Source organism: Mixophyes fleayi, chromosome 8 (genome assembly GCF_038048845.1).
Source record: "Mixophyes fleayi isolate aMixFle1 chromosome 8, aMixFle1.hap1, whole genome shotgun sequence".
Classification (NCBI taxonomy): Eukaryota; Metazoa; Chordata; class Amphibia; order Anura; family Limnodynastidae; genus Mixophyes; species Mixophyes fleayi.
Window position 1 is genome coordinate 19,734,614 of NC_134409.1, and position 27,910 is coordinate 19,762,523.

General features: G+C 41.3%; 1 protein-coding gene across 1 annotated transcript in view; it reads right to left on the reverse strand.

Annotated features, from left to right (window-relative positions):
• Positions 1 to 1,544: 1,544 nt before the first annotated feature.
• Positions 1,545 to 27,910, reverse strand: part of TRABD2B (TraB domain containing 2B) — a 233,989-nt gene continuing 207,623 nt past the window's right edge. Inside the window, exon 7 of the mRNA XM_075182037.1 lies at positions 1,545 to 3,505. Coding sequence (XP_075038138.1) covers positions 3,286 to 3,505 — 220 coding nt within the window. The 3' untranslated portion in view covers positions 1,545 to 3,285. The remainder of the gene's footprint in view (positions 3,506 to 27,910) is intronic.

A 27,910-nucleotide genomic window follows, 5' to 3' on the forward strand; every position in this document is an offset into this window, starting at 1 on the left:
CTATCATTTTGTAGAATGTACTAAATAAATGATAGCTAGAATCTGATTGGTTTCTCAAACCCGCCGGAAAACTCATACATTTACCCCCTGATCTTTTCAGCCTATAGTTATGACAGTAGCAGAGCACAGATCTGAAGGTAAATCTTGTAAAACGTGTGTAGTGTGTACACATGAATCGGCATGATGATCGGGACTAAAAATATAACAAACTGCAAGTACAAAACATTTTTTATTACTAAACAATTCTAAGGGCTAGATTTACTAATCTGCGGGTTTGGAAAAGGGGAGGTGTTGCCTATAGCAACCAATCAGATTATAGCTGTCATTTTGTTGAATGCATTAAATAAATGAAAGCTAGGATCTGATTGGTTGCTATAGGCAATATCTCCCCTTTTCCAAACCCACAGTTTAGTAAATCTAGCCCTAAATGTTTATTTGCATAAGTGAAACCATCCTAATTATTATCTATAGACTGTACACATCTCTATATTTAGTTTAACTTACCTTAACATATGTTTATCTACACATAGGTATTTTTGTAGCAGTAAGTAACTGTGGGCAGAATGGTGGCTCAGTGGTTAACACTTCTGCCTCACAGCATTGGGGTCATGAGTTCAATTCCCGACCATGTCCTTCTCTGTGTGGCGTTCGTATGCTCTCCCTGTATTAGTGTGGGTTTCCTCCGGGTGCTCCGGTTTCCTCCCACACTCCAAAAACATACTGGTAGGTTAATTCACTGCTATTAAATTGCCTTTAGTCTCTCTCGGTCTGTATATGTTAGGGGATTTAGATTGTAAGCTCCAATGGGGCAGGGACTGAGTTCTCTGTACAGCGCTGCGGAATTAGTGGCGCTATATAAATAAATTGATGATGATGATGTCACCATTTCGTCTATATTTTTGTTGTTGTACATAATTCCCAGTGTCGTAAAAAAAGAATGTACAGTACAGCCCAAACACCACTGGCCCGTGAAAGAGCATTTTAATGTTGTGCTCTATCCCGGGCAAATGGCCATTTTATTAAGTATTAATACTTATGGAGCAGCTGCATTGCTAGGATTTTGTTTTGCTTTCTTCTGGATCTACAATGTCAGAAAGTTATACACAGAATTTTATAGATAAATAGAATCTTTTGAAGACATTTGCATATTTTTTCAGGACTATAAAAAACCTTTACACGAACTTCCTTTCGTGCATAGAGAAAAAAAAATCTTTACTCATCCTTGACTACTTTTCCAGAATATCCGAGAGACTCGCAAATTTCGGGGAACCCTCTCGGGTGAGTAGGCCACCCACCCAGATCTGCAGCTCCTTTTTATAAAGGAGGCGGAGAAATGATGATGTAATTCACATGACCAGGCCTCGCAGTTGACTCGTTTTCATTTCACATCTTTGATTTGTGAATAGTTTGTTTGCGTTATTAGTAGCTTCTTTCTTATTTTATAGACAGAAACACATATTTTACTGAAAGTCGCCTAAAATGGCTTAAGTACAGCGTTTTATCTCTGTATAAACCACACCAAACAAATAGTTGGATCAGATATAGCCTGTTTATTTTATTTCACTTTAGATATTTTACGTTTTTGTATAAAACAACATTAATTTTTGCATGTGTTTGTTTGATAACGTTGTGCAATAAAGTCATATAAAATATTAATTTAGGTATTTTAAGGCACTACTATAGAATGTTATTGTACACAAAACAACAAGAATAAATACACTTTTTTTTTTTGTATGAACACAAAGTAATTTACATAGCCCCATAGCACTATGGGAAATAAAAGATCCTTCTAGAATAAGAAGATGTTAAGACAATATATATGTGATTGCATTGTGACAATTTACCCTTCCAGTACTGATGGAGGCCTGAAAAAATAATACCAATAATTATATAATACTATACATTGTAACCCCTCCAGCGGTCTGTTGGTTAGAGGCCTACACAAACACGTCTCTGCCTGTCCAACACTACACAAGCTACTAATATATCCTGTTTAAGCCAGGTGAAATTTTTGGATAGTTAATTGAAAAGGAAAACAAACACGGACTTTTAGGCTACACTTGTACCTGTAAACTGGCGCAGAAAAATTGCAGCAAAAGATGAACTTTTTCCAGCTTGGTGACTTTGTATTTTTTTTTTTTTCATTTTGCGCCACTAAAAGGGGGTGGGGCTTATTAGGGTGCAAGGTTGTGACAAATTATTTTTTCATTTCTTGCACAAATAACGACACTGATAGCCTGGCACAGGACAGATGCAGGAAGCTTTTATACCAAAATATGCCACACATTCAGGTTCTCTGGAAAAAAAATGTCTTCCTCATTTCAGCTTGTGTTCCACTTGCAATGAACGTTATCACACACAGTTCTGTAATGAAGAGGACACAATTTCCATTCTAGCCACTTAGTAGCCTTCAAATGGGCAAAGCAATAACAAAGTGGGCCAAGTTAATAAGGCTGATTGACACTGTGTTCAACTGCATGGGTGTGATGCACGTTGAAGGAAGCCTTGTGTGCCCATTCATGAACTAGACCCTAGAAATTGATAGGGTAAATGGCTGGTTTTCACTGTCCGAAGTCTGAAATACTGAATGTCCATATCATTAGAAATACTGATATAGATCTAAGAGTTTTAAATCACCAAACATTTTTAAGCAGCAACACTTTTTTTTTTACCAAACAATAAACATTTTCACTTGTGTTTCATATTTAACTGTTGATCAGTTAAGTAAAACTATACTTCCTTGCTATGCTCTTTTCTCCAGTCCCACTGCCTAGATCAATCACACACAGCCACTGATACTCATTGGCTGTGATTTATGTTGTAATAATTCAATATAATAAGGGTACAATTTTAAAGTGTAGCTATCGCCAACACACAGTGGAGGCAGCCAATTTGTGGATGAATTAACAATCATATGAGAATGCAGCCTGTCAGTTTACCAGAAACTTTTGACAACGCTGATGTATTTTGTAATTTGTAACTCATTTCCCAGTGATATCACTGGTTTCTTGTGAATATATTAGAGTTTGCATTCTGATGAATATCGGTTCAACTCAAAAAATATCCGTCTCCACTGTGTGTAGGGGACATGTGTAGATGGGAGAGTATATTGACACTAAAAGAAAAACAATCTCTTTTTTTTTCTCTTCCGTGAATACTATTATATTTATTCAATTGGTTGCATTGATTAGGTTTGAATTTCTTCCTTTGAGAATGATTCCAGGCAATGTCCAGGGCAGAATTATCCAATGAGGAATGCAGCGACTGAATTTATAGTGCTCGGTGTCAAGATGTAATTCTCATCACTGTGGTGATACATAACGTTAACATAACAGGTAAGATGGCGGAGAGGGCGGAGACACGTTTGGAGGCCGTACTGCTGTGCACACTCGCTAGCTCCACATACACATCAGTCTGTCCATCTCTCTGCTTCGTCAGCCAGATTAGTGACTCTGCAGTCTCCTCTCCATTGATATTTCTGGTATTAGAAGGCATTGTGGTTGTACTGAAAGAAAACGAAACAAGGTACGTTACTTTATGGATGGAAGTTGAGGTAAAATAAGAAAATGTGTTTGTTTTATACAATAAACTTCACAATCACTCGAGTCTAGTCATGAATAGCTGATATCTCACATCATCATCATCATCATCATCATCATCATCAACATTTATTTATATAGCGCCAGCAAATTCCGTAGCGCTTTACAATTGGATCACTCACATCAAAACATATAAAATATATAGCGCCAGGGCTTTAGCCCGGCAAGTGTCAAGGAATAAAAATAAAAAGTAAAAATGAAAACATTTGTGCAGCCAGAGAATAAAAAATCTATTTTCTTGAAACTGTGGTTCTAAAATAAAAATGTAAGTTGTGCTGAAATTTAACATAGTTTCACATCACTACACTACACTCTTTCCTCTATCTAGATCTGATGCCTCCACACATCATGACACTGCCCCTGTCACATGCAGCCCAGTTCTCACAAGCACACAAGTGGACAGGTCACTGCCTCCCACAAGATCAGCTCATTTGCAGAAATAAATTCTGATGCTCTGATTGGCTAGTGAACTGGGGACTTCCTGGCCAATCGCGAGACAAAGATGAATAAGGTGCTCCGACCTGTCAGACACCTCTTGATTGAATTATACTGAGGTTATAACAATAAGGGGAGAATTCAATTGCCGACTAAGTGGCGCACGGACATCTCGCCGCCCACAAGGCCACCAATTACAGTAGAAATCCCCGCTCAATTTTCCTTGCATTTTTCCTAAGGGGTGTGAGGAAACATGAGCTGAGATTTCTGCTAAAATCTCCACTGCACAGTGTCTCACGGACATTCTGGAGACAGTTTGCGGCTCATTGAATCCCTGAGATGTAACCAAAAATTCTCAATCTCATGTACAAACCTGGATACTTCCCAGCTATCATCATCAGCATTTATTTATATAGCGCCACTGATTCCGCAGCGCTGTACAAAGAACTCACTCACATCAGTCCCTGTCCCATTGGAGCTTACAGTCTAAATTCCCTAACAAACACAGACAGAGAGAGAGAGAGAGAGAGAGAGAGAGAGAAAGAGAGACTAGGGTCAATTTGATAGCAGCTAATTAACCTACTAGTATGTTTTTGGAGTGTGGAAGGAAACTGGAGCACCCAGAAGAGACCGACGCAAACATACAAACTCCACACAGATAAGGCCATGGTCGGGAATTGAACTCATGACCCCAGTGCTGTGAGGCAGAAGTGCTAACCACTTAGCCACCGTGCAGCTATGCACTGTACTGGTGCCTCTGAAGTAATTATAGAAATAAAAACATCACCGCAACTGCTATCAAACACTTAGATATAATATGCTCAATGTTTCTATCATACTTGCTAACTTTTAAAACTTCTCCTCCGGGAGATCATGTGACAGGGGGGAGGAGAATGCCATAGCCCTGCCCCCTGCTCGGAAATAGCAAAAAACACGGCATTTCATAGCAGAAGATGGGGCTTAATGAAGCCTCCATCGCTGTCCAGGAGGATGTCTACTCTAACGGGAGTCCGGGGAGGACTCCCCGAAATTCGGGAGCCTCCCGGAAATTCCAGGAGAGTAGGCAAGTATTGTTTTTATGAAGGGAAACTTTACCAATTTACTTTCTGTATGAAGCACAAACGTATGATGCAAAATTCTTCTATCTGCTTTAAGGTTATTACTGCAAGGATAATAATTGAGATAATAATCTTAAAACTGATGGAAGACCGCATCTAACGCTTGTGCTTTATACAGAAAGGAGCATAATAATAAAAATATGCTTTGTGCCTGCCTCCAAGGATAAGTACATATTCCTAGCATGTATTCATAATATCTTGTTTGGTGCAAAAACAGCTGCCATATTATCATGATTTTACTTTATTTCATTTCAAGTGTTGTGTAAATATGTACAGTATGTGGCAATTCAGAACAGGGGATTCTGGGAAAGGTTCAATAAACTGAGGTAAAATTCATGTCAAAATCATCATGTCACAATATTTTATTTTTACATATGTTTGTGTCTGGATGGACTTTGGTAAACAATACTAATAATTACATATTGAACATTTTTATAATGTAATCTCATTTTTTGCATTTTAAAACCTCCTCTTAAATAATTATTAACTTATAAAACCCAAACAATAAGAATGCATGGTAAGAATTGCATCCAGTATGCAGAATAATAGACATTTGGTCAATACTGAAAAATAGAGACATATACAGGGACAAATATTTAAAACCTGGTATTACCCCTGGAAATTAAGGAATTATGGACAAGCAGCAAATATGTGTATGTATGTCTCATAAAGAAAGACACAAATGTACATACATAGAAACACTGCACTGGGTAAGTCTTGTCTTCTTAAATAACCCTAAGGCCTTGGTTCCCAAACTGTGCGCCGCGGCTCCCAGAGGTGCCGCAGCACTGTCACAGGGGTGCCGTGGACAGGAAGAAGAAGAGGAAGGAAAAAGAAAAAAACCCCCAAAAAAACTACTTACCAGAGGCTGGTATCAGAGGCTGAGGGGGCAGAGGCTGAGGGGGGCAAAGCGGGCGGCGGCTGAGGGGGCAGAGCACGGAGGCTGACGGGGCAGAGCGCGGAGGCTGAGGGGGCAGAGCGTGGGGGCACAGAATGTGTGGATGCAGGGGGCACAGTGTGTGTGGATGCAGGGGGCACAGTGTGTGTGTGGATGCAGGGGGCACAGAGTGTGTTAGCTGTCAATTATTCATTGACAGAAATATAATTGAAAAAAATATACATAAATAAATTCTTTTCCCTTGGATTTATGTCTATTATTTTTGCATACAACTAAATAAGTATTTCTGTTCTGACCTAAATACTTATTACGTCTTTTTGACTACTTATAAAACGGGACTGCTCGGTATATATTTTGGAAGGGTTGCCTTGAAAAAATTATGGAGACTCTAAGGGTGCCGCGAACTGCAAAAGTTTGGGAACCACTGCCCTAAGGGCTATATTTACTAAAACTTCTAAAAGGAAAAGTGAAGGTGTTGCCTATAGCAACCAATTAGAGTCTAGCTATCATTTTCTAGAGTGTACTAGATAAATGATAGCTATAATCTGATTGGTTGCTATAGGCAACAACTCCCTTAAGCGTCAGTTCCTTCAGAATCTGGTTTAAGCTCGATCATAAATTGTAGATTCCTCTTTCTTTCTCCAGTCCTGTTACCATTCATCATACGTAGCCCATTCTGTCTTTTTTTCCACACACCTTCATGACAGCCACGTTCTAAGCACCGATACTGCGGCATTTGAGATTCCAGTCACTGACAGCCTGTGAAGCCCCTTGCACAGACTCACAGGCCGACCTGTCAGAGCTATTTGTGCACAGGCAGATAATCCAGTTATCTGGTGAAGAGCACGCATTGTAAACACGGGCACTTCAGTCTATCTTATCCAGCTCCCGGGCTATGTGTGAGAAAGAATGTTCATTCTTACAGAATTAATAGCACTCCATAGAATGCCACTGCCATGCGCACAGGACACACTTTCCCTTTCACAAGGTCAGGCAGAAGTAGAAAGATAACATTTACTGTCCCTAAATGACCATTTACAATAAATAATAAGCACATTGAGGGAGCATCTCTTGAGTACAACACCAAGACCACAGTTGAATTAAGACTAAATTGGACAATTAGACAAGGTTGCAGTTTTCGGCCCCCAAAGACTGAATATTTTTTTTTTATTGCCTAATGCTGCATTTTATCAATAAAACATCGCCACTGCAGCTGAGCGATACTCAACTGCCTCGGTGATACCGGCCCGGAGTGGTAAGGGTCGACTCACCGCTTTGCCGGCCCACTCGGAGGGGATATGCGCATTGCGACTTGGCATGCTGGGTTCACGCGTGCGCAATGGTACTGAAAGCCAAATTTCATTTGGTAAAAACAATTAATGTTTTACAAATATTGACCCTGGTGATGGTGATATCAGAGCGATGACTGCGGTGGTACGTGTACCACCATAATGGTTGTTTTATGGTATTCTCCATGTTTTACATGTAGACGCTTATTGCAGGTGAAACCGGCAAATCTTAGCAGTACTATTACCAGCGTTAACCCCTTGATGTACAGGGAGAAGACAAAATCACCCTTTTTCATCCTATTATTATCGTAGATTTGTAAGACGCCACAGGCTCTGCAGTGCCGTACAATAGGGAAAACAGGACATACATAACACAGGGACATACATAACACTGGGACATACATAACACTGGGACATACATAACACAGGGACATACAAGGTAGACAAAATTAACGCAGACATGAAAACAAAGGGTATGAAGGACCCTGCTCATTAGACAGATAACATTGTAACTGGAAAAGGGCACAGATGAAACAAGAGGAGCGAGTGTGGCTCAGAATGGAGATTTAGATACTTGTGAGGGTGCATTAGTGTGAATAGTGTTATTGGGGATAAGGTCACCTCTAAAAAAAGAGATCCATTTTCAAAGAGCCTCTAAAGATTTGAAGGCTGTGGGAAAGTCTGATTGTGCGTGGTAGAAGATTCCATAAGTGGGGAGCAGCACGGGAGAAGTCTTGTAGGCGGGAGTGAGAGGTGGTTACCAGAGATGAGACAAGGTGCAGGTCAGAGATAGACCTAAGTGGACGGGAGGGAGAGTATTTTGATATGAGATTTGAGATGTATGCGGGGGTAGTGTTGTTGAGGGCTTTGTAGCTAAGGGTGAGTAATTTGAATTGTATTCTGGAGGACGCAAGAAGCCAATGTAGGGATTTGCAAAGTGGTGCAGCATATGTGGAGCGTTGAGAGAGGAAGATCAGTCTTGCAGCAGCATTTATGATATTTGAAGTGTGGATATATGGGTGTCAGGAACGCCAGATAGCAGGAGGTTGCAACAGTCAAGACGGGAGATGATGAGAGAATGGATAAGAGCTTTGGTAGCATGTTGAGTAAGAAAAGCATTCTGGCAATGTTTTTAAGGTCGAACCTAAGATAATTCTGCCCATTAGTGCCCCTCAACACATAATATCCTTAGTGCCCTACACCCGATTATACCAGCAGAGCTCCTACATACACATACAGTTCCGACACCCGCAGTAATACCTATTCTGTGACCACATGAGTATTCTACCAAGGGCAACTCTGCCAACTGCTGTGAAGTCACATTGCCCAATCACCTGCATAACCACAGAACCACAGTGGACAATTATTGCCTCTGTGAACACCCCGTCCAGGTAGCTTTCTGTCAAAACTTGTTGTATCTGTCTCTCCCATATATATATAAATCTCACAGTGTGCGTGGTGGCAGACTGCCAGAGAACAAACAGGTCACAAGCAGCACAATTATATGCACATTGAGTATCCTCAGCTACAAAGTGCTGGACTAAGTGCCACATAGCACGGCAAGCAGCAGATGTACCCATCAAAGAGTAAACACAAAGTACACAACTGTCAGGATACATATAACTCATACAATCAAATAAAATGCAAAAACCACCAACAAAGACATGCCACAAGTAATAAGAAACATCCCAGGCATGACTTAGCTACAAATAAAGTAACACATTTATAAGACAACGTCTCAAAATCTGCGCTTTTGCTGCTGCTGGTCATTTAAAAATGCAACATCTACATCTACATCTACAAAGTGGAAAGGACTTTGTATGTCATCATTACTTACATACATGTGCAGCACAACCTTTTTATGACATAAAGGACCTAATTGTCAACATTTCTATAGCGCCGCTTATTCCGCAGGGTGTACGGATAACTCATTCACATCAGTCCCTGCCCCATTGGAGCTTACAATCTAAATTCCCTAACATACACACACAGACAGAAACAGATTAGGGTCAAATTCATAGCAGCCAATTAACCTACCAGTATGTTTTTGGAGTGTGAGAGGAAACCGGAGCAAAACCCACGCAACCACAGGGAGAACATACAATCTGCATACAGATAAGGCCTTGGTCAGGAATCAAACTCATGGCCCCAGTGCTGTGAGGCAGACATGCTAACCACTGAGCCACCATACTTTTTAGAGGAGAAGTTTGTGGATTTGCAGGTAAATATGGTGACATTTGCAGGGGACCAGCAACTGGGCATAACGGAGGTGATCCTTGTTGATTGCACATGAATTTACCTAATTATGCACCGTAGGTTAGGTAATTTCGATAACTGTGCCAATGTTAGAAATATGATTTAAAACAATATAGAATAGTGTTAAGGTTATTAGGCTAAAAAAGGGTTTAGTATTATTTTTAATTTCTTATTTGACTCCTGCGAACCCCTATGTCCATCAGTCCGTCTGGAATAGATTATCCTCTTTGAACATCGGAGTCTACTATATTCCTAGAATCTCTTTAATGGACTTTCCCACCCACCGATCCCCATTACTAACTCCAACAGTGTGCTGAGGATATTTACCCATTGAGCCCCATTATTAAAATGACCCTAAGAATATGCTTTCTGTGGCGGGTTTTGCAGCCTTTAGGGCCTGATTCATTAAGGATCTTAACTTGAGAAACTTCTTATTTCAGTCTCCTGGACAAAACCATGTTACAATGCAAGGGGTGCAAATTAGTTTTCTGTTTTGCACATAAGTGAAATACTGACTGTTTTTTCATGTAGCACACAAATATCAAATTTCAGTGTACAAATAAGCTATCAAGTATTTGTGTGATACATGAAAAAACAGTCAGTATTTCACTGATGTGCAAAACAGAAAACTAATTTGCACCCCTTGCATTGTAACACGGTTTTGTCCAGGAGACTGAAATAAGAAGTTTCTCAAGTTAAGATCCTTAATGAATCAGGCCCATGAACTGTTGGTAGCTCTTGATGACTGAGTTTGAGGTATGCTCTATAGCCCAGGCCTGGCAATCTTGTTTCTCTCCAGGGGGTAGTAAAGATCCTTAATGAATCAGGCCCTAAAACTGTACTTTCCTGAAAACAACAGTGCTTTCAAGAGATAAATTTTGTTCAAATCTTATTTCGTATGAATACTAAACAAGCACTCTGCGATGTTCCGCCACAGTTTGCCCACTAAGGGTACTCTTGTAATTGGTAAGCATTTAACTTGGCAAATCAACAAATGGCAACTCCCACTTATATTGAAAAATGGAAAAATAGAAGTCTCTGCAGAATAACTTAGGCCCTATAAAAGGGGAATTAAACCTTTATTATGAACAGAATATTATTTTCCTTTAAGGAATTATTATCATTGTACTATTTACAATTGCAAACCTTGAATAGTTCATTTGTTCGGTATATTGTTCCCTGCAATACATTTACAAGAAACCAATTAAGCAGTATTAGTGGAGGAATGTGCATAAAACGGGCACACATCTCACTCTATATTGGCAATTGTACCATAGCCGGATTTAAACTGTTTTGTGGCTTGGGCCAAGTATCAGTTACCTTCCATTTCTGTTCTTGCCGCCAAATGTCCTCCGTTTTCACGCCAAACCTTCAATTTACTCATTTTCTGGAAAATTACATTTTTTTTTTAACAGGGTGGTCTACAATTCTAATGTGCTTGGCTATGTCACTTAAACAGCAGTATGTGTTTCCCTGTAGTAGATGTCAATGTCTCATCTGCTTGACATTTAGGTAAAGACAATGAGTAAGTCCACAGCTAGAAAGCGATACTTATATAGTACAATGTGGGGTGGTGATATGGACAGGTAACATTTGGCTCAGGAGAAGTGAGCAGAAGTGGCCCATGGACCACATACATGCTTATAATTATAGGTTATTATGGGAAGTAGTTTTAACCATAATGGTTCAGCAGCTGTGTTCTGTGTTCTGTATGATAGTTATAGTTGTATTTCCTCTCCTTAGAGCTTAAAATCTAGTGTATGACTGCCGACTTTAACCAGTGACATCCAAGCACATAAGTGCTATACACAGTGACCATTAGCATTTCACATGACTATGTGCAGGTATGAAAGAAGCTCCGAGCACCTTTTAGTTGCAGTCCTCATCTGTGAAATCAAGAGCGACCTAGAGGGTTAGATCTACCTCTGACCTGCGCCTTGTCTCGTCTCTGGTAACCACCTGTCACTCCCGCCTACAAGACTTCTCCCGTGCTGCTTGCCACTTATGGAATTCCCTACCACGCCCAATCAGACTTTCTCACAGCCTTCAAATCTTTAGAGGCTCTTTGAAAACCAATCTCTTTTTTAGAGTTGACCTTATCCCCGATAACACTATTCCCACTAATACACCCTCACAACTGTCCCAATCTCCACTCTGAGCCACACTCGCTCCTCTTGTTTCAGCTGTGCCCTCTTCCACTTAGAATGTAAGCTCTCTAATGAGCAGGGTCCTTCATACCCTTTGTTTTCATGTCTGCATTTATTTTGCTTATCTTGTATGTCCCGGTTTTATTTATGTCCTGTTTTCCCTACTGTACAGCGCTGCAGAGCACTGTGGCACGTTACAAATCAACGATAATAATAATAAGGGGTGATCGATCCACTGCCACCCATTGTAATCAGAAAAATATTGTAAATTTTCTTTGACATTAGGAAAGTGGGCAGCACAGTGGCCTAGTGGTTAGCACTTCTGCCTCACAGCACTGGGGTCACGAGTTTGATTCCCAACAATGGCCTTATCTGTGTGGAGTTTGTATGTTCTCCCTGTGTTTGTGTGGGTTTCCTCTGGGTGCTCCAGTTACCTCCCACACTCCAAAAACATACTGGTAGGTTAATTGGCTGCTATCAAAATTGACCCTAGTCTCTCCCGCTCTGTCTGTCTGTGAGTGTCTGTCTATATTAGGGAATTTAGACTGTAAGCTCCAATGGGACAGGGACTGATGTGAATGAGTTACATCCTAAATCCTAACTTGCATATACCAATTTGGATGATGTCTCTCTTTAGCAAGTTCCTTTCTTACTAGCTACAGGTGTCAATGGAGCTTTTGTTGCCCAAACTACTATCTAGCAACTTAAAGTGATCAATACACCGTGGAGGCAGTCATTCTGTAGGCTGAACCAATGTTTGTGAAAATTCCGTCTACCAATTCAATAGGAACTTGTAAGATTTCTGAGGCACCACAACCTGTACAGTTCTAGAGTGTAGAGGCAATTATGTAATACAAGTTAACCCGTGCATGATACTCATGCATTCTAGTCAAATCAAGCTACTTAAGGTGTTAAAAAGGTTCTTGTCATGCATTTGGGCCATAGCCCAGGCCTCAACCACCAACCACTCCCCACTGTCACCCCCGGCAACCACCAACCACTCCCAACTGTCACTTCTCCTTCAAGAAATATATATATATATTTTTTAAAATCTTTATAAACACTTTTAACAATTAACAAATTAAATTAACAAGTTAAAAACATCTTAGTATACCAAATTTCAGCCCTTTCTGAATTTTTTTTTCCACACACACTAAGAATTTAGTAGGTCAGTGTATAACTCCGCCCAGCAGGTGGCGCTGCAGCTTGGTTTTATTTTTTTCCACACACACACAGACAGACTAACACACGCCACTAGACATTTATATATTAGATTAGTTATGATATTTTGCTACTCAAAAATGAATGCACGTCTAGATTTTTATTTTGAATATAGTGAAGTTTAATGGTAGAGGGAAAGTTGTTGTGGTTTTATAATATCATCACTTATATCATAGTTTCATTGTTACTTTAGGATGAATTTAGACCTTTTTCTCTCTACTGTTTTGGAGTTACTTTGCCAACATGTGAAAAAACTATTAATTTTTAATTTCCAGCCACAATTAGGTAATAAGTGGAAGACGGAGCTCATTGTGTGTATTTTTGCTGAAGAGATCCGATTCCTCAATTCTAGTTATACGGTGTCTTGGCACACCCCACATTTAAACAAGTGCTATATGGATTGTCCATGACTATGAAAGCTGTAAGCTGTTTTCTTACATCGAGGGGTATACATTACACTGTTACATATTCGGAAATCTCCAATTATTTTTTTGTAGAAAATGTTACTATCTCCCAGTATCACCGTCATATTTTCCTGGACTGTTGTAAGGTTTTTATTTACCACTAAAGAGAGAAGAATATAAAAACAGTCGATGGACGCTTTATTCCCCCCAAGTCTACAATAACTGTCCAACTCTAGATGAGACCAGCAACACATACATTGTACAGACATATGCGTCTTAGGCCCATGGCAATTTTAATACTTTGCTATAAACCATCTAGGTGGCCACAATAATTTGCAGAGCAGTAGTTGGTGGGATTGATATAAAGCACACGCTCCTACCCTCCCTAGTAGCTCTACTGGTCTCCTGAGCAGGTCTGTCTCCCGAATCCCGCCCACTTCCTAGTGACGCCAACCTTAATGATGTGATTTGCCTCATTTTGGACCCACCCCCTGCTGCAAAATACAGTTGCATCATCACTGCGCAGTCAGCAGGGGCAAAATGACTCAATTTGGTGCATCAAGGCCCCCCACCCCCCCGGCTCTTTCCACTTGACCTCCCGTACGGGAGATCCCAGAGAGGAGAAATCAAAAGTTTGCACGTATGATATAAAGATACACAGGCTAAAAAAATCTTCGCACAGATGCTTCACATTTATAGGTCTCATAGCCAATACCATGTGCATACCTCTCAACATGTATGTCCCTGGGCAGCGGGACAGGGGGCGTGACCTCATCGATGTTGGCGTGGTCATGTTGCTCCATGGGCGTGACCACACCCCCAGAACGCTGCCTAACGCTGTAAAGCACTTGGCTGCCCATTAGATACTTCTCTACCCCCAACATTACCATCTGCAGAACAAACATGCCCTTGGGCGGGACAGAGCCCTAAAATCAGGACTGTCCTGATAAAGTGGGGACAGTTGGGAGGTATGTAGGTGCACCCAAAGTTATTCTCTTCAATTGTAATGTAAAATGTGGATCTATCTTTGAACGGCTACTAGGGGTAAAATAAGACTTTGGTGATTATGAAAGAATCACAAACGCGTATTAAAGGGCCGGTAGCCCTAACAGTGTGCGACGTTGTATGTATCTTGTGATGTGTTATCAGTCATTCCATTTTGGCACAGAAAGGTCACACTTAGTACCCTCCAATTAGGATACTAACAGACGCCTGATAAACACACACAAACACACAACTGCCTTCAACACTTAATACTTGGCCAGTTCTGAAGAAAATATTTTGCACACTATCCCTTGCACCACACAGCTGCTGAGGTATTCCAGGTATACGGCTGACGATCCTGGCAGATTGTTCTTGTTCCGAGTCTGAGATTCAGATGAATAGACGTGGACAATTTTACATTTCTAAAAACAGAATGTCTTTTGTGAACAGTACCCATATTCTTCTTTACTCACAATATTCTCTGCTCTTAAATGAAAGCAGCAATCCCACATACAGTATATGATTTGTTTTCACTTTAACCAGCAAGCTAAGTACCTTTTAAACATGAATCATCATTTTTTTTAAGCTGTCCGCATACAAAACATTACACGCTTTTCAAAATCTCTCTGGAAGGCGCAAGTTACGGCTGCAGTCACTCACACAGACTCACACACACACACACACACACACACACACAGACTCACACACACAACCACAGACACACAGACTCACACACACACAGACTCACACACACACTCACACACACAACCACAGACACACAGACTCACACACATAAACACTCACACATACAGACTCACACACACACACACACAGACTCACACACACAACCACACACACACACACACACACAGACTCACACATACAACCACAGACACACAGACTCACACACATAAACACTCACACATACAGACTCACACACACACAAACACACACACAGACTCACACACACACATACAGACTTACACACACAGCATTTCATTTGAATACAGAGGGGAGAGAAGGACGGGACGTTCTTAGGACTGCCTAAGGCTTGAAGGGAGAGACAGGGATGGGAAGGGGCAGACGACCAGTAGGCACCGTACAGTAAGGGTGTACTGTTGGCGTGACACCATAGATGCGGACGATTCAAGTCCTGGGTTTCTCTAATGTACACTTTTTTAGCTGTAATATTTGCACCTGGCAGAGCGTACTTCATACTTGCCAACCTTATGTTGGCCGGGTCCGGGAGTTCCTGGAGGGCACGAGAGGTGTATTGATGGAGGGGGCGGGGCTTCGTGAATCACACAATTTTGGCCCCGCCCCCAGTTACGTAATGCTTGTTTGAGGTCTTTTTACAGTGGAAAAAGATTCCAAACAAGCATTACATCACTGGGGGCGGGGCCAAAATAATTCGATACGCCAAGCCCTGATCCCTCCGCCCGTTCATGCCGGCTCTTATTTAGTGAAGTTGGCAGATGCGGGAGAATCGCCAGCTCTCCCGGGATTCCGGAAGACCTACCCGGAATTCGGGAGTCTCCCAGACATTTCGGGAGAGTTAGCATGTATGGTGTATGTACACCCATATTCAAATTGAAACGCATCTCAAGATCCGCTCAGATCAAGTTACGTGCGCAGGTTGCGTTCGGATATGAATCAGGCCCATAGTGTTTTCTTGTTGAAAAAGTTCCACCAACTTAATAATAACAGTTTGATTGGCAGCTTGCTCTGAGGTTCAGCAGCAGCAGCAGTAGGAGCACAGTATAAATCTGTGTAGTGGACGGCCAGCCTTCCACGGTGGCCCAAGCTTGAACAGCACAAAGGCCTGGGGAGCAATAACCTGACCACTGTATCCGGTGTAACCCGGCCTGCTTGGGTGTATTTGTGTCACTGACCAGACAGATTCTCCGCAGCCGTACAGAATAGCATTTAAGTGGTATGTAAGGAGCCAGGTCCAAGAATGTAGGAATGTACCGCGCCAAATGTAAGTGTTACAGGGCCGCGCTTCTTTTATGTCCTGTGCTCACATCCATGCTCCCGTTTCATGCTGTGTTTATTTTGCTCGGCTGCCTGTTTTAGGTGGAATTTACTGCACAACCTGGGCTTAGCAGACTGCTCCTGGCAGGCTGCTGCAGGTTGGTTTTTCCATAGAAAAAGATTTAGGGCTGCGTTGCTTCTAATAAAGACATAATAAAAATTGTTCCTCACACCTTATAATAAGTAAATCATCTTAATGTCTGTGCTTAAATCTTTGTGCCCCGTGACACTCATCTCACTGTATTACTGGTAGTGAGCGAATTAACCCTCATTATGCCAGCAGATCCCTAATACACAGCACGCTGCTGGATGAGGCAGGAGTGGCTTTGTGGTGGCTGTAAATGACACAAACCTGCTACTTCGACCAGTGTGTGTGTATGTGTGTGTATGTATGTGTGTGTGTATGTATGTGTGTGTGTGTATGTGTGCGTGCGTGCATGTATGTGTGTGTATGTATGTGTGCATGCGTGTGTATGTATGTGTGTGTGTGTGTGTGTGTGTGTGTATGTATGTGTATGTATGCGTATGTGTGTGTGTATGTATGTGTATGTGTGTATATGTCATACTTGCCCACTTTCTTCAGCTCCCTTCCGGGAGCCAGCCAGTTGAGGGGGGCGTGAGAGGGGCGTGACGGCCAAAATGACGTCATTTTGGCCCCACCTCTGTGACATCATGACGCAAACGCGTTGTTTGACAGCGGGGGTTTACCGGGAATCGCAGCGTTTGGGATCTAATTCTGCCCACTTCACTAGGAAGTGGGGCACTTCCTAGTGAAGTGGGCAGAATTCGGGAGATTGCCACACTCGCCCGGGAGTCCGGGAGACTCTCGCAAAATGCGGGAGTCTCCCGGACATTCCGGGAGAGTTGGCAAGTATGGTGTATGTATGTGTGTGTATGTGTATGTATGTGTGTGTGTAAGTGTGCGTGCGTGTGTACAGTGGCGCACGTAGGGGGGGTTTCTGAGTCTCTACAAACCCCCCCTGCGCTAACTAAGTGGCCACTGTCCTATACAGCAGCCGCGGCGCTGTATTGTATAGAGCACCGCCGCAGACGCTTCTTAGACAGCGCCGTGGCTGCTGTTTAGGACACTGCTGGCGAAACGGAGCTGCTCTCTCTCGGTTTTTTTTTTTTGGGTCGGCGGGGAGAAACCCCCCCCCCCCGCCAATCCTCCGTGCGCCCCTGGTGTATGTGTGTGTGTGTGTGTGTGTGTGTATGTGTATGTGTGTGTGTATATATACTGTATATAAGCAAGTATATACAGGAGCAGACTGTAAATTATATTATGAAGATAAGTTTTATTGCCTAAGACAGTGGTCTTTAATCCTGGAACATTGATTCATGGATGGAAATGTGTCTATATACAGTCACAATTAGCAGAAATAAACAGTTTACTTTCCCTTTTTAGATTCTATATCCGCTGAAAAATAATTTTTTTCTGCTTTAGAGCGAATTGTTTCTATGGAGGTTTGATTGCTCCCAGTGCCCTCCTCGCTGTGAGCAGAATTTATATATATACACAAAGCTGGTCATTCTATTTCAGCTCTTTTCAGACTTTTGGATGTTTCTGGTTTACCATGTGACCACAAGTTAATTAACCTTTTAGCTACCGGAAAGGTTGACAAAACAAATGGGTTTATAATATACTTAAACCTCACAGATGAAGAGGAGTCAGGGGTCTGGCTAATAGTCACAGGAGTACTGAACATACTGACTTTCACACCCCCTCCTGCAAAATTTACTAAACATATTGCTTTGTCTGTGCTTTTCGGCCATGAGCTTGAACCAGCAAAGGGAACTATATTTGACAGACAAACCTTTGCTGTGCTCCCTGAATTCCATAGAAGTGTATCCAGAAACCAGCGTATATCACATATAAACCAGTTATATCCCAGGACTGAAACACATAGAAAAAAAATCAGCAAACTAAAGTAAAAGTTAAAAGAGGGCGTACACAAGACAAAACGTTGTTGATGTGACTACGTATCATTTCCACCTTCTGTGTGCTGTTTTAGGAGTGGGAACATTTAAGTCCACATTCCGCCGGTAGCATTTAGCCAATCACTGAACGGGTCTAAAATACAGAAAATCCCGTTGCAGAACAGTTTTTAACATCCCGCTCAGCTACAATGTTATGTTGGAAATAATCTGTTAAAAGTATCTCTGTAGCTCATACAAAAATTATTTTAAGGACAATCATCAGGAAAATGAAAAAATAACTGTATAAGGCAAAGTAATATTATGGTTATGATAATGGTCATTGTTTAATATTTCAAAAGGGAAGATAATCATAATCATTTATTTATATAGCGCCACTAATTCCGCAGCGCTGCGCAGAGAACTCATTCACATCATTAGAGCTTACAGTCTAAATTCCCTAATATAGACACATACTCACACAGAGCGGGAGAGACTAGGGTCAATTTTTATAGCAGCCAATTAACCTACCAGTATGTTTTTGGAGTGTGGGAGGAAACCGGAGCACCTGGAGGAAACCCACGCAAACACGGGGAGAACATACAAAATCCTCACAGATATCCATGGTCGGGAATCGAACTCATGACCCCAGTGCTGTGAGGCTGAAGTGCTACCCACTGAGCCACTGTGCTGCCCAATAAAAACTAATAATCTAAAAACAGTTATATTGTTAGAGCTTGGTATAAAATCAAACTCTAAAGCTAGGTACGCACTACACGGTTTTCGTCCAATAATAATTAGCCGACATACGACCGCTCGTTCAAAAGTTGGGTCAGTGTGTGCAGTGACATGATGGTCGAAAGTCTGCCCAAATGGACGATTGTCGCCTCATTCCGTTGGTGGTACTGTTTAATATTTTTGTTCCAATCGCGTTTCTGCTGTGTAGTGTGTATAAACTTCCGACCGATCCACAACAGTGAGTACGAAATTACAGTCATTGCTCACGACAACATGGCTGTAAAAAGTCGCTAAAGGGACTTCCGCTCTTCCCTTTATCGTCCTAAACAAGGCTAGTGTGTATGCAGTCCATGGACTGAGCGATCGGAACATCGATTACATGTAAAACCGTTCGGCATAAAAAGTTGGTTGAAATTTCTGTAGTGTGTACCCAGCTTAACAATATAACTTTTTTTAGAATTGTGACCCAGCAGTTTGCAGCTGTCAGACCTCTGTCACAATTCGAAAGCCTTTAAACTTATCAAACCATTCTTCTGATAACTTTAGCTATCTGCATTAAACTCACAGGTCCAGTTTAGCTTAGCTGCCATAATAACAGTACAAAGACAGCAGAGAACGCAGAACAGGGGTGTCGAAAATACCCTGGGGCAAGATTTAAATCTAATTCTGATTATATGTTTTTGCACAAGCAAAGATTTTTATATTCATGTAGACAAATCTTTCAAAATTACCTCTTCAAGGTGTCAAAGAGACTTAAATATATCTGGATACATTTCGGTTTTTATTAGAAATTGTTCAACACACCCTAATTCATGTGTAATCGTTTAAAGATGTCTTCCCGTACTGGAAAGAGATGCAATTATGTTTAAACTATTCCACAAGGATCAGAACGATGTCATTCTAACCAGAACACTGGACATTATTACACGTCAACCGGGAAATTCATCTTAAGTTGCTAAAAACAAACCCTCATTTACAGAGACAAATTGTTTGGGTGGTCTTGGGCAGGATTTAAAACATGATTACAAACAAAGTATCTTCTCTGTAACAAAAGAACAAGTTTCTCAAACATCCTAGAGCAATAGGTTTACGGGGTGATGTACGGATATGTTGCATGTTTTTTGTCAAGAGCATCCACAGCATAACGGCAATAACACAATTACAGCTAAACAGAAGAACACAAGGTAACTAGAGATGTTCACTGACCCCCGTGAACTGGTTTTGGTTTTGGATCTGGATTAGCTTTGTGTTTTGATTTTTAGAAAAAATCCTAAAATATGTTAAAATCACATAATTTTGCTCTTTTTTTGTTCCTACATTATTATTAACCTCAATAACACTAATTTCAAGTCATTTGCAGTCAATTTTGACCACCTTACAGATCACAATATTATTTTCATACACTTTCAAACAAAAACTGCAACGACCTGGCTGGATGGTAAGCGACAGAGCAATGACACAAACACACGGCAGTTCCTAGCACATCTAGGACACATTGGCACACAGCAGTGGCAGAAAAGAAAAATGGTGCAAGATGGAAATGTCCTTGGGCCCTCCCACCCACCCTTATGTTGGATCTTAAAAATGAATACAAAAATCACAAGATCTGAAATCCGACAATGTAACGATGACACTTTGCCTTGTATTCAAATCCGAAAAAGCGCGAAAGTACCGAGCCAGCTCGGCTCGGTTCTCGGATCTGTTAAGTTCGGGTATGTTCGGTTCACGGGGGAACCAAGCCTGAGCATCTCTAAAAGGTAACCAATACTACCTGTATAGCCGATAAGAAAGTAAATAATTTTGAAAGCCAATTTCTATATCTAAGGAGATAGTTCCCAGTGCCAGTAGTGTTGACTATCACTATCATTGTTCCATCTAGAATGTAAGCTCTCAGGGTCCTCTCTACCCATTTTCATGTCTGTCTACTGTCCGTCTTCCTGGCATGTTCTTGTCATGACTTTTGCTACATTCCGTGTGAGTCCCTACAGTTCTTTACTCACACTCATGCGTGCTACTTACACCTAGGTGCCTCATGTACGTAGGTGTGATTTTGCTTACTGCATCAGTTATGTCTTATCTGTATTTGTACGACTGTCGAGTGCTACGGAATCCGTGGTGCTTATAAATAAATAATAATAATAATAATAATAACAATTGTTAAAGGTTTATTCAAAACTAAATAAACAAATAGCTTTTGTTGGACTAAAGTAAGATACACAGTATTATCAGCAAGAGGATATAACTAATAAAATAGAGTAGAAAAGAACTTTAATGTGTTATTTGTTTGGAAGGGAATTTTGCAAAACAAAAAAATACTATAAACGTTTGTCTAAATTTTAAAAAAAGCAGCTGAAGTCTATGTAAGGTTACCAAGGCTGTTTATCCAGGACAAACAGTTGCAAACAACAGGAAAACAGCCCACTGTGTACACAGCTGGCAATGTACATAAACACAGTGTTGTGTCACCCTGTGAAAAGGGGTTAATTAAGGACAGTTACAAGGTGTTGCTTGCATGAAGGACTGATTATCTGGAAGACAGAAAGGTTTGCAGAGGCAATACAGGCAGACATTACTTATACTGCACCAGACGGGCCTACGGAGACCTAACCAGACAGACTTGTCAACACACAGCTGCCATGGCACAACATGAGAAAACGAATTGCACATGTAATTGCTATATGTGTCTTCCGTTTCAGGGAGAGGATTGTTCCTGTGATTCCCCCCCCCCCCCCCCACTAAGTCTCAATGGTTTCTGAGTTTACATTTTTTATAAGTGCCGTTGACATGGGACACAAGGTCTCAATGTTGTTTTAAAAGTGCAGATTTATTTTTTTGTAGCAGCGATTTAACCCATTTAGTAAGGAATGGTAGTTCTCTCCTTACAAAGGCTGCGAGATGTTAATGGAGATTGGCATGGTAAGAAAGTAGAAATTATCTTTGTTCCATTTGGTGTGTTAGTAAAGGTGGTCGTGGACTTTTAAGTCTAGAATTCAGCTGCGCATGTGAGTGGCCATGAGGGACATATACTATAGGGCTGCTGTAGTGTGGTTGGCTGATGACACATAGCACAGGGGCAAAGGCAGGATTTGTAGAGGGGGGTTTCCACGCCGCCAGTGGGCGTGACCATCATGCATGGGGGCGTGGCTATAATTTTAGACAGTGCTTGGCTGCTCTCCAACTCTTCCTATCCCCATAATATACATGGGCAATGCTGCGTGCACTACTGTTAGGTGCTCTACTGTTAGGTACTCTCCCTTTTCAAGCAGAGCTGTGTGAAGCGGGAGCAGCATCCAGCCACCTCAATTATACAGTGCCCCAGGCTTGGGGGGGGGGGGGATTACCAGGCACTGGGAAACTCCCCTCTCAGTTTGCCTATGTAGCAATAGCGGTCATCACCTACTGAATATTGTACCATGAACAAATAATATCTGCTACTCTTTAGGGTCTTTGGCGGTCAGCAGAGTTCCGCGCATGGGATAATTTCAGGACAGTTTGACATAAATGGCAGAGGAAATCACCATTCGTTTGGTAAAACAAATGTCTATTAAGTTGTCCTAGGTTGCTCCATATATGCGCTATTTGCAATATGTTATTTAATAAGCCTATGTATAAATTCCATGCAAAGGATATCATATGGTGTCTTGTACCTTAAGCCTCATTCCCACTGGTGTCAATTTTGTGCATTGTACTAGCTTTTTTAATATACAATATATGACCAATTCTGAACACATTTTATTGGTTGTATAGAAGTTAAACGATTAAGCACAGATTTACGTTTTTCATATTGGACCTGAGTCATTAAGGAAAGTAAGGCAAAAAAGGAGTAAATATTCTCTGGGACAAACCATGTTACAATGCAGGGTGGTGCAAATTAGTTTATTATGTTGCACATAAACTAAATACTGGCTGTTTTCAAATCTAGCACACAAATATTTGATAGCTTTATTTTTACACTGAAATTTAAAGTAGATCTAGAACATGCCCTACCCCAACTATAAATCTGTCTCTACATTTTAAATTTACCTCCCCCTCCAATGCAACATGGTTTTGCCCAGGTACAAAGTTACTCCTTTTTTATGCTTTACTCTCCTTAATGACTTAAAGGCCATTGTGATTGTAAACTTCTGGGGGTATACTGACTAAAATGCAGGTTTGAAAAAGTGGAGATGTTGCCTATAGCAACCAATCAGATTCTAGCTGCCATTCTGTAGAATGTACTAAATAAATGATAACTAGTATCTGATTGGTTGCTATAGGCAACATCTCCTTTTTCAAACACGCACTTTAGCAGATATACCCCCTAGTCCCTTCAGTCCCTGCCTAGGACTGTACTGTAATTTATAATTGAAGCCCTCCTATCATATTCAGAAGCTGCCTCAGGTGCAATGTGGTGCCCTAAAGCTAAGAGGAAGCTACGACGGATTATTTCATCATTTACTTTTCATGGAGTTTTAACAGGACCAGTACGTTCTAGTGAAGAATCCTCATTGATTTAATAACAATGTCAATCTTTCTTAGGGATCCTGGGCGAAATCGTCAGGCATGATAACAGTTGATACAACCTTGACATATGCAAACCGAGGAAGGGGGGGCGGGCGGGGGTTCCTAGTGTCTGGAAACCCCCCTCCAAGCCTGGGGCACTGTATAATTGAGGTGGCTGGACCCTGCTCCCACTTCACACGGCTCTGCTTGAAAAGGGAGAGCTGCATGCACCTAACAGTAGTGCATGCAGCATTGCCCATGTATATCACTGTCTAAAATTATAGCTACGCCCCCATGCATGCTGGTCACGCCCACTGGCGGCGTGGTGTGGAAATCCCCCACTACAAATACTGCGTTTGCCCATGATTGAAGCCTTGCCACCTCCACCCATCTCCACAAACAGAATCCATGACCCAGACACTGCAGGAAACCCTCAAAGAAGTTGGCCACTACCAGCGACAATACCCAATGCCACTCTATATCTCACAAGGTCTCTATGGAAGCGGCATTAACAGTGAGAAAACAAAAACAACAGTCTAACGTAGATTGAATGCACCGCGCCGATATATTGGAGTCTTATAAACCTGAAAACTTCTAGCAAAGATGTCCATCTGACCTTCGCAATTACACATCACCCAATTTGTAATTTGAGATCGATAATGTTGCTTTTCTTGGCTTACATGTGTTTATATTTTTTCCATTAGATATTAAACGCAAACATGTGGGTTGGTTGGACTCTCAACAAGATCCATTGCATCCAGTGCGGGGGCCGGTCAGAACACTTGAGGAGTCTGATGACGACAGAAGCCATTTCTCAAATACTTTCCACTGTATAAAGAAAAACACTGAACTTCAAATAACAACTTCAGCTGAAAGCAGTTCCACCAACTGGAAGCCATTACCCTCACAGCTGTCTAGTTTGATAAATGGCTGATGTGATGTAAAGGAGTTTTAGAGGGAAAAAAAAGCAAAAATACTCAAAATGATCATAAACCGTTAAAGGCAAAAGGCCGTTGAGATTCCTTTGCTGCTTGACAGGTCTCTGAAATCTGCCGGGCTTATTAAAAATGGGGAACTCAAGCAGAGGTACAGTACAGAGCTACCAACATCACATGACAAAGTATTACATTGCCTTATGAAAGATCTTCACACAAAATGATTTATGACCAAGTGTGCTATTGAGGAGCCACTTAAAAAAACTCCTACCCATTTAAAATTGCTGTGGTGGTGAGACATGTTTTGGCATCCAAGGTAAAGACGCTAAGGGGGTAAATGTACCAAACCTTCTAAAAAGGAAAAGTGGGGGTGTTGCCAGGGGAGGGCTGGCATATTTTAGCCTGGGGAGCAAGACTCGACTCAGCAGCTTATTAGGAACATTTTAAAGGAAAAAAAATTCAAGTGGCCCAGTGACCCAACCCAATGTAGCCCAAAATAGGACCAGCCCAGGGGTAGATGCCCCCCTGCTCCCAAGGCCAGCCTGCCCCTGGATGTTGCCCATAGCAAACGCGACCAGATTCTAGCTATGATTCTCTAGAATGCACTAAATAAATGATAGTTAGATTCTGATTGGTTGCTATAGGCAACACCTCCACTCTTCCTTCTTAGAAGTCTTAGTAAACTTACCCTATGGCATCTTTGCGCAGCGTTAATAATAATTTTGTGACCACCAATATTAAATATTTTTGGGCAACTAGAAAATAATCTTAAATTTGACAGAAAAGCAGGAAACCTTCAGTTATTTTGCTCATCTGTACCAGGGGGAAACTGGGTGTATTCTCTGCTAACGCTGGTTCTATGGATATTGTTTATGCCATGGAAACACTATTGTAATAATGAGACATTGAAATGAACGAGGAAGGAAATTTGAAAGAAGATTATTGTTTAGCCGATTAGAGTTTGGACAATCAATTCCTGTTTTTTGGGGGGGCGTTTTTTAGTGATTTTGATCAATTTTAAAAAGGTGGGGAAAACCTGTGGCTCTCCAGGTGTTGTGAAACCACAAGCCCCATCATGTTCTCATTACATCTTCCCATTCCCAGTTACAGGACTTTTTTCAGGCTGCACCCACTCTATGGAATTCTCTCCCTCGCACAATAAGACTCTCCTCTGGTCTACAAACTTTCAAGCATTCTCTGAAAACCCACCTCTTCAGACAAGCTTATAATATTCCTCAACCACCCTCTTAACCTCACTACATTACCCTATTACCATCCGTTACACAATTTCACACAAGACAACTACCCCCTGACCAACATTGTTGTGTGACAGGATCATTTAGCTTATGAGTCACTTTTACCTTTGCAGTCTGGCTGGACCGAAATGCAAAATGTAGACTAAAATGCATGTATCAAACTCCCATTGTCCCATAGACTGTAAGCTTGCGAGCAGGGCCTTCTCACCTCTTTGTCTGTTTTACCCAGTTTGTGTATTAGTTTACTATGTTTGTCCCCAATTGTACAGCGCTACGGAATATGTTGGCGCTATATAAATAAATGATGATGATGATGATGATGGTGATGATGTCCTGCCACCTATCAACTGGCTATCTAATGGCAATGCATACTGGGGCTTGTAGTTTCACAACACCTGTAGACCCATAGGTTGGCCAGACCTGCTTTAGTATATTCCCCCTATAATATATCATCATCTGGAATTTTCCTTCCACGTTGAGAATATAGTGCTTGCTTGGATCAGGTACAGCTTCTATTTTGAGACTGTCTGAAAAATCTTTATACATCTAGATTAAACCACTCAGTCTATAGGAAAAAAAAAAAAAAAAGCCTAACATTTTTGCCAGATTTTTTGAAAGTTTATGCTGAAAATGTAAAGCGTCAAATCCGCCATATGGCAAGGAATGAGCTCACCGCAAACTCCCGGTTAGAGTCGTGCCGTCTGGCTTTAAAGAGGAAATTATTTTCCTATGTTAATGAAAAGGTATCGCATTCCATCTCTGTTATGGAAACAGATCTGATTCATACAGGGAATTTTTACCTTTCAGATGCAGTCAGAGGAAATTAAATGTTTAGTTGTAATGGCAACATTTAGCTATTTTAAATGGACTAAGAAACGTTGTGTGATTATATGATATGAGAGAGGCAGGTTTACAGTCATAGGTTATCTCACGCTCCAACGAGCCTTTCTGACTGCTGTATTAGAGATTGCCTTATTATATGTGAGTACTAATAAGACTTAAACAACTGTGAACTATATCTCTATCTTGCTGATGTCATAGAGTGACAAAGATAACATCTATCACCACTCTGTCCATTATAACACACATCTGTGTCAAAGATCTAACAAATAACAATATATTTCAGAGCTGTTCATATAGTGTAGGTCACTAATTTAAACATTTCCACTTTCATAAAATACTACTTTACTCCTTAAATGAAGCATAAGTGCGAGGGGACTTCGGGACTGTACTTTTAAAGCTTTGATGGTTTTTATTACATTTGTTGAATTGCCTTTTAAAAAGCACTTTCCTGCATAATTACAATGGGAAGGTACAATGTGCATCCCATTAACAGTATAGGATGAAACCCAAAAAAATAAAGCATTTTTGTGCCGTCCCGCAAAGCAGAGAATACACCTGTAAATGCGTGCTCTCCGCTACTTTATTTAGTTTACAAAATCTACTTCCACAAAACAAATTCTTGTGGTTGCAAAACTTGGTGCAATAACGCACCTCATCCATAATCAGCGGGAACATCACGAACCCGTCAGACTCCTCCCATCAGAGACTTTATCCCAACGAATGCTACTATATTAGTAAGCAAAGCATATCCTGGTAAAACTGTGCATCTGCACAAAAAGGGGGGGGGGGGACATATTCCAAAAAAACATTGCACTGTAGTTTGTATATTATCCTTAGTTATATTAATCGCTTTTGAGACAAGAAATCCAAAAATCCAACTCAGAGGTGGATTATTCCAAATGTCTGCTCCCCATGGTTGTGTAAACAAGTTCACTAATGTCACCTTCCAAGTTTGTCACAGCAGCTTCTCCCCTTCTACTAACACTGCCTCACAGCCTGCCCCACTAGATTGTTCTTCTCCATCAAAGCTCCCTGACCACGGCTCTCCACCATGGCTCCATCACACAGTTTCCAATAAGAACCTCTGTCTCTCGGTCAATGATCCCTCAAAGTGTGACAACAGCACGACATGGTATCACTGGTCTGTCCCCTAATGTGGTCTAACATCACGTCATGGTATCACTGGTCTGTCCACCAATGTGGTCTAACATCACGTCATGGTATCATTGGTCTGTCCACCAATGTGGTCTAACATCACGTCATGGTATCATTGGTCTGTCCACCAATGTGGTCTAACAGCACGTCATGATATCACTGATCTGTCCACCAATGTGGTCTAACAGCACGTCATGGTATC